Below are 16,442 nucleotides of genomic sequence, written 5' to 3'. Positions count from 1 at the left end.
GGCCAGTAGGGCAGGCTCGGGGCTGCGCCGGGACGAGGGGCGCGCGGGCACGGGTGGGCGCGTGGCCGCGGCGGGGGCGCGCGGGGGCGGGCCGGCCGGGGAGTGGGGAGGGAGGGAGAGAGGAGGGCGGTGCCGGCAGGTTGGCGGCGGCCGCTATTTGAGCTCAGGTCCCGGGCCGGACGCTCAGAGCGCTTCGAGCCAGCGCGGCGGGGAAATCGCGGCGCGCAGCCCGCAGAGGCGCTGCGGCCCGTGCAGCCCCGGAGGCCCCGCGCGGAGAAGGAGGCGGAGGAGGAGAGGCCGAATTGCCGCCCGCCGCCCGCGCCCCCCCATCCCGCCGCTGCCGCCGCCGCCGCCGCCGCCGCTGCCCCCCCCTCCCCGCGGCGCCGCATCTTGAATGGAAACATGGCGGTGCCGGCTCGGACCTGCGGCGCCTCTCGGCCCGGCCCAGCGCCGACTGCGCGCCCCTGGCCCGGCTGCGGCCCCCAGCCCGGCCCCAGCTCACGGCGCCCGGCGTCCGGGCCCCGGCGCCCGCTGTCACTGCTGCTGCCTTCGCTGCTGCTTCTACCGTTGCTCGCCGCCCCCGGCGCGTCTGCCTACAGCTTCCCCCAGCAGCACACGTAAGTGGCCTCGGCCGGCCATGGGACCCCAGCCGAGCACTGCGCGCCCCTCCGCCCCCCGACCCCGGTCCTCACCGGTCCTTCCCTGCGCCTCGCGCGGGGGCGGGGGCGCTGGGTCCGGCTGCCCGCTGCGCCCGGGGGCGGCGTCCCCAAGCCCCGAGGGCTGCCAGCCGCGGTCCCAGCGCTCTGGCTGCGTCGCGAAAGTTCCCCGCGGTGCCCCTGCTTCCCCTAAACCCCTCAAACGGGGCAAGGCAAGATCTTCAAGCCCCAGGATGGGGTGAGGGGTCCTAGCTTGTCAGTTAATTCCCCTGCCGCTGTAACATTGAGAAGGGAACCCAGGGTTGGGTGAGGGGGCAGCCAATGACCCCTGCCCAGCAGAGTTGAAGCTGCGTACCTGCTCCACGCTCCCTCCCCGGTGGGAACCTGACCCTTTAGACCCAGAGGTGGGGGCACCTACACACCTCTCTTCATGGGCCTTCATGTGGCCAGTGCCATGGGGGGGGTCAGTGTCCACTGTTCTTGGCCCCCCCATACGCCTGAGGGGAGAGTCCCCTGGAGAGCCCAATTAGGAAGTGAAAGTGTTGGGGTCTGGACAAAAGGTAAATGGTGGAGAAGACCCCTGCCTGCCCTTGCTGCTGCCAACAGGGTAACAGCATCTCCTGGCTCTGCCAGCTTCTGCAGATTCTCATGGTTCTCCGAGCCTTCTCGCCCTCCCCAAGAGCACACTCGGGCTGCCTCCTCCGGGTCAGCTTAGCCAGATGTGTCTGAGACTGGGCACAGATATTGAGTGCATGTGGCCTTTAGGACAGCATCAACTTCCTGACACAATGCCCCAGCCATGTCAGTGCCCAGATACCCCTTTGGGAAATAGTGACCACCTTGCTTCTGTCCCTGGGGTCTGAGAAGCCACCTGTCCCTGGACTCTTTCACCAGTGTCCTGGCTTGGAGATTGGGGCATGAGTAGTCAGGCTGCTGGTGGCCACGGGGGAGGGTCTGGCCTCAGAAGGAAAGAGGCTGGCAATGCGTCATTAGACCATTTCTGCCCAAGGGTAAGAGCCCCCGGTTCTGCCACAAAACCTGCCGACTCCCGCTTGTAGGTTCTCCCAGATGAGGGAAAAACAAACTCTGGAAAGGCACTGCTTTGGGTCTCTCTCTCTCTGTCTTGTCATTTCTGTTCTCGCACAGCCTGGCTGTGCTCAGGCGGGTGATCAGTTGGCAAATTACAGGTGCCTCACGGACGTGTCCTCTGTCAACCGTCTGGATTTTTCTGTGTGTGCGTGTGGGGGTGCACAGGGAGAAGAGAATCATATGGAAGTTCAGGGCTGGCGTGTGCATTATTGTCTTTCATTTGCTATGATGAAAATGGACTTGAACTACAATGTTTAAAAAGAGCAAAAGCATTATTTTTTTGTTGTTCTTTCTTCCTCAAAGCCAAGCACGAGCCAAGCCACAATTATTTTTTTCCTGGCTGTTTCATAGATCGTTGAGTGAAGGTTTAAGTAGATGTCTCCTTCTACCTCTCCCAACCTCGCTCCCTTTCCCTGCAGCCTGCAGTGGGTCTCCCCTAGAAGGCCAGTGTGAGACCCTGACCAGAGTGGACACCTGTCCCTCTGTCCCTAGCCAGAAGATGGTGAGGCGGGTGTGACGGCAGCAGCACATTTCCAGCTGGACGCTCTTCTCTCGTCAATATAGTTGGAGCTAATTCGAGGGTTTGGGACATGTCTTGCAAACCATAATTAGGGAATGAGAGTGGAGTTGGGGTGGGGGCTGCACAGCTCTGAGGGTCCTAGGGGAGGTGACTAATGGTGCGACGACACAGAGCGTTTGCTGTGACAGCCAGCGCCCTTCAGCTGCCCTGGTCCTGCAGATGCAGACGCCCATTGATCCCTGGAGGGAGGAAGGGGAGGGAATTTTGAGGTTCCCCCAACACGTCCATGGCTAGTTGGAGTTGATGCTTTTATTGAATTGACAAGAAAGGCTGAGGCTGCCTTTGGGGCTAGAGGGCTCTGTGGGGATCCAGGGTGGGTGGCCTCCCAGAACCTTCTCCTGGGTCAGTGTGGCCAGGCTGGGATGACTCTTTGATACAGGTGGAAATCCAAGGTGGAGAGTGGGACCCTCAGCCTCCTGACACTGGGGAGACAGCCCCTCGGTGGAGAGAGCCCTTGATGGGAAAATCATTTTTTCATTAGTATCTGCCAATGCAAAGGGGCCCGGCTTCGCAAGCTGCTGGATTTTAAGTGAGTGCGGGTTTGGGGTCCCCTGGCCGTTATTTCTGCAATCTCTCTGGCAGCGTGGCTCTCTGCCCACCAGGCGAAATGGATCAAGGCTGCTGCTGGATTGAGAAGGGCAGAGGAGTTACTGCTGGAGGGAGGACAGGGCTTGGTTTTAGGGAGCGGGGGCCCTCCCACCCCTCCCGCACCTGATTCAGGGTTTCAAACAAGGAGGAGGCCACTTGGTATGTACACGTATGTGTGCATATGTGTGCACGTGTGTGTCTAGGGTTCGAGGGAGATGGGATCAGAGCACACTTCCTTTCACCTGCTTCCTCTTTCTGATTACACACACCCCAGCGCTCAGGCCGAGGGGCAACTCTCACTGCTTTGCTTCTCCCTGTGTCTTTCCCTCTGTCTTCTCCTGCTCCCCTTCTTTGGGTCTCTCATCAATCTGTGCCCACCCTGTCCTGCCCGCCTCTTGTATCATGTTTGTTGGGCCTCTGTGCCCTGTTCTCTGGTGTCCCCGTGTTTTTCTGTCCCCTGCTCTGTGGAGTCCTGGCTGAGTGCTGGGTAGCGCACCCAGCTTAGCTGCCCGCCTGGCTTCACCCTCCTAGCCCAGCTCTGCTCCAATGATGGTGTTGGCCAGCACCTCCCTTCCTCTGGGGGTGGGTGGGAGCAGTGAGGGGCCTGAGGAGTTTGGATCCCCAGCAGATCAATGACAGCCAGAGTGTGTGCTCCTCTCCTAAGTGGACACATGGAGAGCAGTGCCCATGACAGGGCGTGCGTCCAGTCTAGCTATGGTTAATGGTGGGTGACATGTGTCTGTCTGGGCCTCTGAGCCCCTGTCTCCACTTCCCTGTGGCTCTCCCTATTAGAGGGAGGCAACATCACACATCTGGGTCTCCCATCTTCCCAACAACCTGACGCAGCTTTTGCAGGAGGGAGGAGGTGAGGCTTCGAGGACTGCTGGCTGCCGTCAGTGGGATGCAGAGCTTCCAGGTGCTCACATCCTTCCTGGTATTGAGGATTTTGGGGGGGACCCTTGGCTGCTGTACCCCCAGACCCTATCTTTATTGGGCACCTCCTCCTGGCCAGCTGCGTCAGGCTAACCCCTGAGAAGGGAGCAAGCATGTTTTAAGATGAGTCCCCTCATAGTCTGCAGGTGAGTCTCACTCAGATTCTTCGTCATACTTGCGTCACCGCGGAGAAACTGACTCCAGAGTGAAGGTGGCCCCACACGTGGAGTGACACTTCTACAGTCAGTGTGTCTTCTCCCCTCTGCCTGTGTACAGGTCGGCACTATCAACTCTTGGCACCTTGGATGTGTACGGGTGGACACTGCCAGTTCCTGGGAAGAGGCAGTTTGGGGATATGCTAGGTGTCAAGTGTAGACCCTGCAGGCTCAGACTTTGGCATCCAGAGCTTACCCTTGTCAATAGGATGACTTTGCCTTAGTTTCCCCAACTGAGATAATAGAATCTGCATTAGAGGCTGGTGGTAAGAGTTAATGGGAGAGGCCAGGCACGGTGCCTCACGCCTGTAATCCTAGCACTCTGGGAGGCCGAGGCGGGTGGATCGCTCAAGGTCAGGAGTTCGAGACCAGCCTGAGCAAGAGTGAGACCCTGTCTCTACTAAAAAATAGAAAGAAACGATCTGGACAACTAAAAATATATATATAGAAAAAATCAGCCGGGCATGGTGGCACATGCCTGTAGTCCCAGCTACTCGGGAGGCTGAGGCAGAAGGATTGCTTGAGCCCAGGAGTTTGAGGTTGCTGTGAGCTAGGCTGACGCCACGGCACTCACTCAGAGTCTCAAAAAAAAAGAGTTAATGGGAGAGGGTATAGCCCTCCCTGGTGGGCAGGGAGGGCTCTGTCAGGTGCCACGCAGCTATTGTTAAGATTACTATCAAGCCCTACTACTAAGATTACTATCACTTTACAGCCATGGCCCTCACCTGCTGTCTTCTCGCAGTCCTCCCATGGGCTAAGTGCCCCCGTCTCTCTGCTTTGCTCATGCTGCACCATCTTTACTGATTGCTTTTCTTGGGGGTTTAGAACCCCTCCTTCAAGGTCTACACCTGTACCTTCCGGAGGCCTCCTCCACTCCATCTCTGGGCTGTGCCACTTACTCAGGCTATGCTCACCCACGCCAGATACTAGGTCCTTGAGGGCAAACTGCCGTCTCCCTCCCTCCCTGCAGCCCAGCTTGACTATTGTGGGGAAATGTCACCAGGCTAATAGTGGTCTTCCCTCGCTGAACCCAGGCTAAGCCCCTCAACCATGTTACCGCCTGGACCTCAGAACCTGTGGTAATGCCCATCCCACAGATGGGAAGACTGAGACTCAAAAAGAGAGAGACTTGCCAAAAGCCCACAACTGCTGGAGGCAGGGCTGGGAAAAAATGGATCTGTGAGACACTTAGGCTGTCCAACTAGAGGGCTTGGGACATCTAGGCAGTGGGCCCAGGAAATGGAGCAGGTGGGGTGGGGGGTTGAAACCTGAGTCTTTAGGAAGAAAGTGAAGCCTAGGATACGGGAGGTGGGCCTAGGCCTCCCCGCTGTAACCTTTCTTGCTCTGTCCCTCTTTCCTCCTCTGGATCTCAGATGATCCTGAGGGGCCTTCCTTGGCCTGAGACTGGCTTGCCAGCCCTAGCACTCATAGCCCCTGTGCCCACCTCCCCCACCCACGTGTACACAGGCCTTCATGGAGCAGCCCCCAGCCCAGGGTGTCCCCTCCCCCAGGCTTTGAATCACAGGCCAGGCCTGCTCAGTGCAGGGGTATGGGGGGCAGGGTGGGGAGCGGGGAGGAGCTCCATCTCGGGAGATGCATACCGTTTTCCTCCCCAGGTTCCGGTGTGATTCCTGACAGAAAGGTCATGGGGGGTTGTGGGGGGATTATTAATGGAAAGCTAAGGCTGATCCTCTCGTCCCTCAGCAGTTTTGCCAGGCCTGGGGGAACTTCAGAGGGCTAGGACCATAGAGATGCTTGGGGGGTGTCATGCCATCTGGACAGGCGGAACTTGGGGGGCTGGGGAACCAGGGCTCTCGAAGGCTCATTGCTAGGCACTGTTCAATGGGAGCTGGCGGTTTGGGCCCGGGCCCTGTCTGACAGGGTAGTGTTGCCAGTGGGGTGACACTTCCCTTCCAGCACCCACCCCCATGAGGGGGCGGCAGTTTGCCTCTGGCCCCCATGACCTATGTCTTTAAGTGACAGTGCTCCGAGCCTCAGGCCTGGGGAAGGAGCACTGGGGCTTAGGGTACCCTGAGGCAGGGGTGGGGGACTTTCCCCTTGTGGCTACAGCCCTCCAGCCAACTGGAGAGATTCTCTTCATATCAGGTTTTTTCCTGGTGCCTACTGTCTAAACAAGAAGCTACAGAATCAATATTCGTATTCCCAAAGGGAAGTGTATGTGTGGTTTTTGCTGTTTTTCTTTTCCCTTCCTCTCTTGTCCTGTATAACCTGAAGAGCCTCCTGAGCTGCCTGTGGCTAAGGCAGAAGAGGGGATCCGTGTAGGTGACCACAGAGATTGAGAGGCCCCTAAGGGCTTGCAGGGTCCCCACAGGGGTCTCTTGAGGCCTCCCCAAAGGAGTCAAGGGTTCTGTCATTCAAGCCCACACCGTCTGAGCCTACATAAGGTCAGGACCTAGGGGCAGGACTCAGCCAGGCCCTGTCCTGCCACTGTGGGACTCAGGCCATTGGCCTAATATCCCCAGGCTGGGTCCTGCTCCCTCACCTGGGGCCCCATGGGCCTTTTCCTTCTGGATCTGGTCTGGCTCTGCTCGGCCCCCAGCCACTGCTGGTACGGGTGACTGAGCCTGGTGAGGGTGGGCCCTCACAGACTAAGAGACCCTGTCTAGCTGGGATTAGGTAGGGAGAATCTTCACAAAGGGGCCTGAGCATCCCCGCCTTGGGTCAGGGGGCCTCTGTCAAGGGCAAACCCAGCCCAATGTTCTCCAGCTTGGGCAGCTTACTTAGTGACCTTGGACAAAGCTCCTCCTCCCCTGGGCATCAGTTTCCTCTCTTCTAGGGTCCCACTGACTCTGACACTCTAATGCCCTAAGAAGGCAGGTCTGGAGTCTTCCTGCTCCCCTCTACACTCTGCTCTAGCCGTGGAGTGAGGCCTGACCACCAGTTCAGCTGGGCCTTATCTCTTCTGGTGTGAGGGTGCCTGGACCTCCGGTCCTGGCCTCTGGCCATACCTTGAGTGTCTGCTTTTCAGACTGACCCACTTTGAGCTCTGATCAGCCTAATTGTTTAGCAGAGAGGGAGGGGCACAGGAGATCTTTCCTGCTGTTCATTAACCATCTCTTCCCACCTTGGAAACCATCCTCATTAACAAAGGGGAAAGGAGTGGGTGAGAGGGTGAGAAGTCACTCCCTCTGCCTGTCTCTACCCTGCCCCTCTTAGATTGTGGGCCCCTTGTGTCCACCTTGATGCCTTCCTTCCCTGCTGGCCAGTTCTTTCTGAATGAGGCCCCTCTTAGCATTCGGTGAGACTCTGCTGCATCTCTAACCAGCTGGGTAATCTTAGGAACTTCCTCTGCCTCTCTGGGTCTTGGCACCTCATCTGTAAAATGACATTTCCATGATTGTGCTGCCTCATAGGGTTGGGGTATGACAGGTTGCGAGGTATGGGCCTGGTCCAGGGAGTGTGTGGTAAGGACATGTGGATCCTGACTGGATCTGGGGGGATTCGCAGTCCAGCTGGGTCCCGTCCCCTTGCCCATAGCACCTGGCACTCCACCAGGCACTACAGGCACCTGAGACCCAATTGTGGTTTCTGGGTCTTTCCTCTTGTGCTTGGCCCTTGCCTTGGCCTGTATGTACATGTAAGTTTGTACATGGGAGTGTCTACACCTGTGTGTTCATGTGTCCGTTTGTGCATATGTGTTGGATGTGTTCAGGTATGTGCATGCTTGTGGGCATGCCCACTTGTGTGTATGTGTGAGTGGGTGTGTGCATGCGTATGTTTGTGCTTGTACATGTATGCATGTGTGCAGGTATGTATACATGTGCATTCTCATGTATATACACAGGTGTAGATGTGCACATGTGTGTGCACGTGAATTCGAATGTGGCCATGTGCTTGTGTGTGTGTGTGTGCCTGTGTAGTGCTGGCACGTGCATGGTTTATCTCTGTGTCCAGAAGGCACTCCTAGTGTCCACCTTCACCACCCACCTTTGAGGTGAATGCCAGGGCTTGGTGGGCAAACACTGGCAGTGGGAAATAAAGTATCCTGATGGTTAGGACCAGTGTTTTGCAAACTTTTATGTCAGGAACAGCCTAAGTTAAGGCAGAGCTGCAAAGTTTGATTATCTACCAACTGGCATGATGATGAGTCTGTGAAGGAAACAGAGGCTGTGTCCTTGTAATTCAAATTTTTGCAAATTAAACGGTATTTAGATTCACTGGAGGACTTGGGACTCAGAGGAGCTCCATGAGTCTTTTGTGAAGTAAAGCATCTTTAGAGGGTGGGCGTGGAGGTTGGGGCTCAGGCAGAGTGGGAAAACCCTTGCTATGTGACCTTGAGCTGGCGTTTTTCCCTTTGGGAGTGAGTGCTTCTCATTTGCACACTGAAGGGCAGGAGATTGGCAGTCCTTGGAGCATCTGCAGGTCTGGGGTCCTCCCCCCCAGCAACATATCCATGCAGTCAGCAGGCACGATTTGGGGTGTGAAAGCTTTGGCTCGATGATCCCTGCGTGTTCCTCTATTCGGAGCACCTCCGACGCAGACGCTCTCTTTCAAGGATGAATTTTTGTCAACTGAATTTTCATGAACAGGGCTGTCAGGACCCTGTGATGGGCTCTGGCTCTTGGGGCTGTGTGGGCCCAGGTCTGATGGGTTCTGATATCTGAGAGAACTGTTTAAGTTTTGCTTTCCTGGCATTCTCAGGGTCTGTGTGTTTTCAGTGCTGGGATGGCCCAGGGTCCTCAGCATTTTGGAATGGGGCTCCTGCAAAGAGAGGGCGGAAGTGGCTGTGAGGGGCTCAGGAGCCTGTGGGCCAGGAGGGGTTCCTTTCGGGGCAGGGATCCTGGGTAGAACCACCTCCTTGGGCAGTATGGGCCTTGCATGCTTCCCTGACCTGGGAAGGACATATTACAGCCACAGAAGCACCTGGGAGCCTCATGCCCCCATCACATAAACAAGGACACTGAGGTCCCAGGTAGGGGAAGGGAGCCTTCAGGCCCCACATTTCTGTTGGCTGCACGTGCTCTGTGGGCAGGGCCCAGTCCCCATTCCTAGGGCTCAATACAGGCTGCTTGAAGGGGTGACTCCCCCTTTGGCCTTCCTTGCACTGACATACAACTGTTTCCCTTAAGTAAAAATACCTGTGGCATGGGGTGAGGGTGCAAGTGAGGCCTGCTTTGGTAAACCTGCAGGGCAAGGCGCCTAGGTGGTGTGAGGCCCAACTCCTGGTGTTCCTCTGGGCAGACTTTGATGCTGATGCCCCTGTGCTGTTTCAGAGTCATCAAAGCTTTCTGGGTCCCCTGGGGAAGGACAGCTTTGTTACCAGGCACTGTGGACACAGATGGACCAGTGTGTTCCTGAAACAAGTAGAAGCCCCTACTCTGCTACGAATTTCCAGCTTGACGTGGCATTTGAGTCTTGATGACTTCCTTCTGCAGCCTGTGTTCTCTTCCCGCTGGCGCTGCCTGAAATGCTGCATTTAAAGCCTTAAAGGTCAGGCCTGGTGCTGCCACCAGTTCCGACAAACAAACAACAAAACAACACACCCTAGCCCTACCCCCAACTTCAATTTTAGAAAAGAGAATGAGAGCAGGCCTCCATGCTAAAGGCATTCACAAATGGACCTTTCTCCTTTCTCCCTTTGAGCTCAGGCTGGGGTGGGTGTGATAGGGCCCTGGGAGTCTTCTCTCCTCTTCTTGGCCCCATGAGGCATGCTGCAGTGTCTCCCATTGGGACTAGTTGTGACCTCGTACCCCAAAAGCCTGCCAGCATTCGAGGTCCTGCCGGTGCTGGCTCCAGCCTCTGGCCACCAGCCCTGGGACTGTCTAGGATACTTGCAGGTCTTGGTAGGAGCTCCGGCCTCCCCACCTTCTGGCCTTGGCTTACCATGTCCCTCTCCGGGCTGGCCTGCTCAGCCCGAGTACTGGGCAAGGAGCCTTCATGACTGATGCCCTCCTCTGGCTGCCTACCCCTTGTTGGCCTGTCCTACAACCCTGTACCCCCTCCTCCAGCTCTGTGCCAGTTCACAGGGCACTCGAGGAGCAAGCATTGAGCTGACTGCCCCTCCTCAAGAGCTGAATCCGAGGAGTATATTTGGCTGTAAGGAAAAGAGGCTGCTTCTGTGCATACCTTGGCAACCCCAGTGCAATGGTTTTTTTCCTCATAGGCCCTTTAACCCGACAGGGAGTTGAGAAGTGGATGATGTGGGCTGTCAGGGAGGACCAAGTCCTCACCTGTGCTCTACCTGGCTGGCCTTGCTTTTGGTGTGACTTTCTGTCCTTGGCTGACTTTCCTTATGGCAACAAGATGGCTGCCACAGCTCCAGGCATCATGTGCAGACCCAGACATTAGGCATAGAAAAGGTATTTCCTTGGGGTTCTTCTTAAGAGGGGAGAAAACCTTGCCCAGAAGCCCCCAGCCAACTTCCCCTCACACCTCATTGGCTGGCACTGGATCACATGTCCACTTTGAACCAATCACTGGCAATCTAGAAGGTACATCATGATTGGCTCAGGCTAATCAGGATTTACCCTTGAGCTGACGATGGGGTCACCTTGGGGTTGGAGGTGGAGATTCTGCAGACTTGAGTTTTGTTAGCAAGAAGGCAGGGAGAGATGGGGGATGGGGAGTCCATCTCTGCTACAAGGTCAGACACAAGGCCTGAAGATGGAGTGGGGGCTAAGGGACAGGGCTGGAGGGGAGGAGTGGGGTGACCTTGCCAAGGAAACATTTGTAAAGGAAATAGTTGTTTTAACCACAACATACTACAAGCTGGGCCCTGGGTGGTGTATTTCACATATGCTAATGAGGTCAGTCCATTTTTATCCCTGTTTCACAGACAAGAAAAATTGAGGCTCAGCCAGGCTAAGCGATGCTAAAATCACACAGATGGTGAGTGGTGGAGGCAAGATTCCTACCCAGTGATTCCCGACTGGCACTCGGGTCCAAGCACTCGCCCCTGCCCCACAGGGGCACAGCTCGTCTCCTCAAGGCAGCCCCTAGCCATGGGACCCTCGGGTGTCCCCACACTCCCACACTGTTCCATCATGCATGTCCCTCTGCAGGGGCTGCCCCTCTCATCAGCTGAAGTCCTTGGAAGGTGTATCATGTGGGTTGCTGGCCTTCTCATTGGGCCTGTGGCACCCCCAGGTTCCTTGGAGGCACCTTAGGGACTAGAAGTAGGAGATGCTTATTCCCTAATCTCCCTCACCTGAGCTTTGGGAGGGGTCAGTGGGAACTGTGGGACCAGTTTGTCCAGTTTAACTCCTATGTGGTACATAATGGAGAAACTGAGACCCAGAGAGGGATGCTGCCTTGGGCCTTTCAGCAGTTGAGGCATAGCCTTGACCCAAACAGGGGGCAGGGGAGTGCGGGGAGCAGCCACTGCCCTCAAGTTGCTGTGCTGTGCTAATTGGGTTTGGTCATTCAGGCCAGCCCCCTGTCTCAGGCAGGACCTAGGGCGGACTGTTAAGGACAGCAGGAAGCTGCTGCTTCACATGATATCTGAAGTCGGGACGGGCATGTAGGGGCTAAGAGGATAGACACAGGGGTATTTCCTGCTGCTATGCAATAGGCAGCTGACTTGACTTTAACGGGCCACAGCCGAGGAAGTGACCTGTGGACATGGCCAAGGGGAAGGCCCAGCCTTGGCTAGGTGCTGCTGTGAGACTTCATTCTCATCTTGGGGGAAGGACAGCTTCAGGGTGGGGTATACTTGTGCCTACTCACTACAGAGAGGACTGGGGCATCATTGGTCAGCACCCCTGATGGACAGGACAAGATTTGCACTTCACTGGGGCCATGTTCTTATGACCTGGTGCCTGGCCCCTCCTGTTACTCTCTGGGCTCTGTTCTCTGCACCAATCCTGGGTCCACGCTGAGCACATTGTCCAGGAGTCGGTCAGCCAAAGGCGCAGGTCTTGGGATGAGCCCTGGGCTCTGTCCTGCTTCTAGGTTGGGGTACCCCTCTGGCCACTGTTCCCCACCTGTCACATGAGGGAAGAGAGCTCTCTGGGGCTGCCCAAGGGCCAGTGAAGAGGAGGAGCTGGCCTCTATTGAGCACAGCTGGGACTCCTGCAGACCAGGACAGGCTTCCTCTGATCCAGGTCTATGTCCAAGGCCTGCTGGGAATGGCAGCGCTGTCTCCTGTGCGCACATGGAATAGAGGGCAGGGCAGTCTAGGCTCACTCCAGACTCAGCTCTCCCCTTTCTCCGTGCCTTACCCGCCCTCCTCCTTCCCACCCATCCCACCTTACCCGCCGGGCTGTTCCTAGCAATACCCAGGCAGGGCCACTTGGAGGGAGGGAGGCAGGCAGCGTGTTTAATTATTTAAGCCAAACCTTGGCTGGTGCAGGCCCCGGAAACCCCAGGGTGTATGCAGCAGGGGCTGTAGGCCTCCCCTCTGCCCTTCCTCTTCCCCACTGTGGCCTTGGCACTGTCCAGCTCACTATGGGAGTCTGGGTGAGCCTCCTGCCCTCCTCCTCCAAGCCTCAATGCCCTCCTCATTCCCAGCACTCTGGAGAGTGAGGGATCCTTCTGCAGCTGACCATGGAGCTCCGGCCACCCCAGCTGCATAGCTATCATCTCTGCCCTGTAATTGGTGCTTGTGGAGACCACGGCCAAGGAGGCTGCTTCTGATGGGAATGGGTGGTGGGCATAGAAGGGGATCTTTGCCCTCAGGACTGAGTGCCCAATAGGGCAACAGCAGTCTCCTTCCAGGGGGCTTACCATGCACCTGCTGTGCACCGAGCTGGGGAGAGGTTGGATGGGCGATAGAGGGCCCTGCCAGCCCCAAGCTGGACATGCCTGTGGTCTGACTGACCTCTGCCTGTCTTTCTGTGCTCAGCTGGGAGTCACTATCCCCTGAAACCTCCCCTGACCTCCCTGTGTGGGTCAGTGGCCTCCTAGGCTGCTTCAAGCCCTTCTGGTCCCCATTCTTATCCTGCAATAGACCTTGTTACCCGGCTGCCCAGGAGGGCAGTGGCCACCTGTCCTTAGCTGGAGCTCCAGGCTAGCATACACCAAATGCTCAATAAATGTTTGCTGAGCAGGGAGACCATGGTCTACACAGGTGTCCACAGGAAAAGCTGCTTGTGACTAGAAGATAGAGCAGGCTTTTTACATGGTCTGGGACAGGGCCCCATATGGGCCTGGCTTTGCTGGTGCCAGAGGGCAAAGGTCACCCCCACATATTCTCCTGTGGCTCTTGCAAGGGGCTGCGTCCAACGGCTGCCCTGGAGCGGGAGGTGATAGGGATGTCCAGGGACCGACTGGGCTGTAATATTTAATTGTGTGGGGGCAGGGTCCAGACATCAGCATTTCTGGAGCCCCTTCTCCCCCATCCAGGTGAGCCAAGGTAGAGAACTATGGCCTTAGGGGATAGGAAGGTAAACACAGGACCCTCACATTCTGCCCAGCAAAGGGGCACTGAGGCTCCCAGGGAAGGGACATGGGGAGCTGGTGTACTGGCTCAGAAGAGTCCTCTGACCATGGCACCTGTGGGAACCAGCTGTTCCCAAATGCCTATGCATGCAGCCAGTGGATTCTGTAGCCTGTCCCAGGGAGATCACCTGGCCTTCTCAGCTGGCTGCCCTACTCCTTCCAGACTGCTCTTCTGCATGGATGCTTGCCCATGGCCCCTCTGCCCTGCTGGCCGCTCCCCAGCCTGCCTATCTTTCCAGACCTGCCTCCTGACTATCCCTTCCCCACAGGAGTCCACTCCCCATACCCATACCTCACCCTGTCACCTAGCCTGGAGTGCAGTGTTATGATCATAGCTCACTGCAGCCTTGAACTCTGGGCTCAAGTGATCCTTCTGACTCAGGCTTTTGAGCAGCTAGGACCACAGGTCTGTGCCACCACGTCTGGCTAATTTAAAAAAATTTTTTAGAGATGAAGGTCTTGCTATATTACCTAGGCTGGTCTTGAACTCCTAGCCTCAAGCAATTCCTTCTGCCTTGATCTCCTAAGTATCTGGGATTACAGGTGTGAGCACCACTGCACCCAGCCCCAGCTCCAGTTCTCAAGGCTCCCGCTAGACCCCATCCCTCTCTTACTGATGTGTTCCCTGAAGCTGCTGTACTCCTGGGCAGTGCCTCCTTGGGTTGCTCAGGGCTCATGACTGGGGCCCTGCATGACTGGCACCCCATAGCCCCACGTTCCCTGGCACAGAGCGGCTGGCGAGGGGCTAGCAGGGAACAATCCCAGAGGCCATTAAGCGTAATGATTTACATGATTCCTGAGCCAGCGCCAGGGGAAATGTATTTCACAGGTGCTTTCCAGACTGGTGGCATATGGAGGAGGCCATTACTCTAGAATGAAGAAGGGTGGGGACTTCATGGGGCTGTCTAGAGAGAGCCAGAGCTGTGGGCTTTGTGGGCCTTGATTTGTACACCTGCTGCGTGGTAGAAAGCCTGGGCCGGGGAGGACCTGGGGATCGTAAAGAGAGCCCCATATGTGGGCTTGTTTGTGCCTCAGGTACCTCATCTTTAAAATGGGATCACATTTGTCATTGTAAGGGTGGAGCATCTAGTCATTCAGCCAACATTTTTTGAGTACCTGCTGTGTGCCAGACCCTGTTCTCAGGAGATGATGTTCTAATGACAATATCTGTGTCAAAAATACCAGGAAAATGGTGAGTGCTTTGCACTTGTAGACACTTCTTGTGGGGGCAGCAGCAGGAGGGTCTTACAGGTAGAGCACCCATCGAGCTGGGGGAAGAGGTCACGGGGGAATAGTAACGATATCCCCAACCTTAGTGTTTGCCAGGCTGGGTCCCAGTACTCTGCTGCCCCTACTCTGGGAGCCAAGATCACAGTTACGAAGTGCAGGGAGTCGGGATGCCCAGGCCGGGAGCCTCTGCACCAGGGCTCAGCTGTGGTGGGCACTGCTTTGTGTCTGTGGAGTGAGTGAATGAATGAATGAATGAATAGAATCAGTTCCTGAGAGACTGAGCACTCCCTGCCAGGCTGTTCCCCCTTTGTCCCACTCAGAGACCCTGCTTCCCTGGGTGCACCCATGTTTGTTCAGCCCAGGGCCCCCTCTCCGAGATGGAGGGCTCCTGGAGGGTAGGAGCCACATATTAAGCCCCTCTCCCAGCAAGCAAGCAGCCATTAACCTTGTGTTAAATGTAGTGTACAAAGCTTACCAGCACTCTTATCTGAGCCTTGCTTTTCTCATCTGAGAAATGAGGAGAGGTAGCCTGTCCTATTGCGTTTCTCACAGACTAAGCTTGGGGACACATGAGCTGGGCTAGTAAACACAGGTCAAATACCATGGCAAGGGTGGCCCACGGGTCAGTGTGGAGGTCCCCTGGGGGAAGCGAGGACCTGCAGTGGGTTTTCAGTGGGTGCCAGGCAGGGCTGTGGGACAGCCCCCTGGGCTTGGCCATACAGGCTGGGTCCAGAGAAATCGTGAGGCTCTCACCTCACTCATCCCTTTCCAGTCGGTGCCTCCCCCATTTCCGGCACATTCCTTCCTTCCACAGACACTGGCCACAACCTGCTGTTCATTCATTCTCTCAACATACACGAGCATCTGCCATGTGCCAGGCAGACAACAGTCTAGGGAGGGGATAAACAGAGGACATGCCATGTTGGCAGGTGATAAGTGCCATGGAGAAGGGACAAAATTGTGGGGAGGCTGCAGTTTAACTGGGTGGGAGGTGGGGTCAGAGTGGGCCTCAGTGAAAAGGAGACATTTGAGCAAAGCCCTGGAAGGAGAGGAGGGCAGGAGCCATGTAGGTTGTGGGGAGGAGAGTGTTCTGAGCAAAGGAACAGCCAGTGCAGAGGCCCTGAGGTAGGATGTGGTTAGAGCAGAGGGAGGAGAAGGGGAGAGTGGGAGCAGAGGAGGTCACAGGGCAGCGGAGGCCAGGTTAGGCAGGGCCATTAAATTAGTGTGAGTCTGGCTTTTGCTTTGAGTGAAGTAGGAGCCATGGGAGGGGTATGAGCAGGAAGAACATGACCAGGCTGGTGGCCACAGTGGTGATGAGACATGCCAATGGTTTGGATGTGAGAAAGACACCCCAAGGTGTCTGACTTGAGCAGCTGGAAGGACATAGTTATCGCCAGCTAAGCTGAAAGAGGCTGAGGAAGAGCAGGTCCAAGGGGCAATCACGTTTTTGACCCATTGAATTTGAGATGTGTCCGAGCTGGAAGCATACCTCTGAAGAGCTGTGCCTGCCTGGGCTGGGTGCTGAGGCCTGAGCAGAGAGCCCTGCTCTGTGAACTTGAGTTTACCATCTGCTGCCTGGGCCTGCTGTCCTCATCCCCCCACTGCCAGGAGCCCACTGCCTTTGCCATCCGGCATGGTGGAAATGCTCACTGTGTACTTGAGGGTTGGAATCCTGCAGGCCTCAGTGTGGGAGCAGCTCGTCTTGGTCAGTCAGTGGGTGCTTACAGGACATCACTGTGTGCAGAGCTCACT

At 56.5% G+C, this 16,442-nt stretch overlaps 1 protein-coding gene across 3 annotated transcripts in view; it reads left to right on the top strand.

Annotated features, from left to right (window-relative positions):
• Positions 1-228: 228 nt before the first annotated feature.
• Positions 229-16,442, top strand: part of CACNA2D2 (calcium channel, voltage-dependent, alpha 2/delta subunit 2) — a 137,948-nt gene continuing 121,734 nt past the window's right edge. For 2 of the 3 annotated variants that reach the window (XM_012665825.1, XM_012665817.1), the window contains exon 1: positions 229-617. In XM_012665825.1, coding sequence (XP_012521279.1) covers positions 403-617 — 215 coding nt within the window. In that variant the 5' untranslated portion in view covers positions 229-402. The remainder of the gene's footprint in view (positions 618-16,442) is intronic. The other variant, XM_012637654.1, reaches the window with a different exon arrangement.

Source organism: Propithecus coquereli, unplaced genomic scaffold (genome assembly GCF_000956105.1).
Source record: "Propithecus coquereli isolate 6110/MARCELLA unplaced genomic scaffold, Pcoq_1.0 Scaffold1, whole genome shotgun sequence".
In the NCBI taxonomy this organism is placed as follows: Eukaryota; Metazoa; Chordata; class Mammalia; order Primates; family Indriidae; genus Propithecus; species Propithecus coquereli.
The sequence above is the reverse complement of the archived record's forward strand: the minus strand, read 5'-3'. Positions and strand labels throughout refer to the sequence as shown.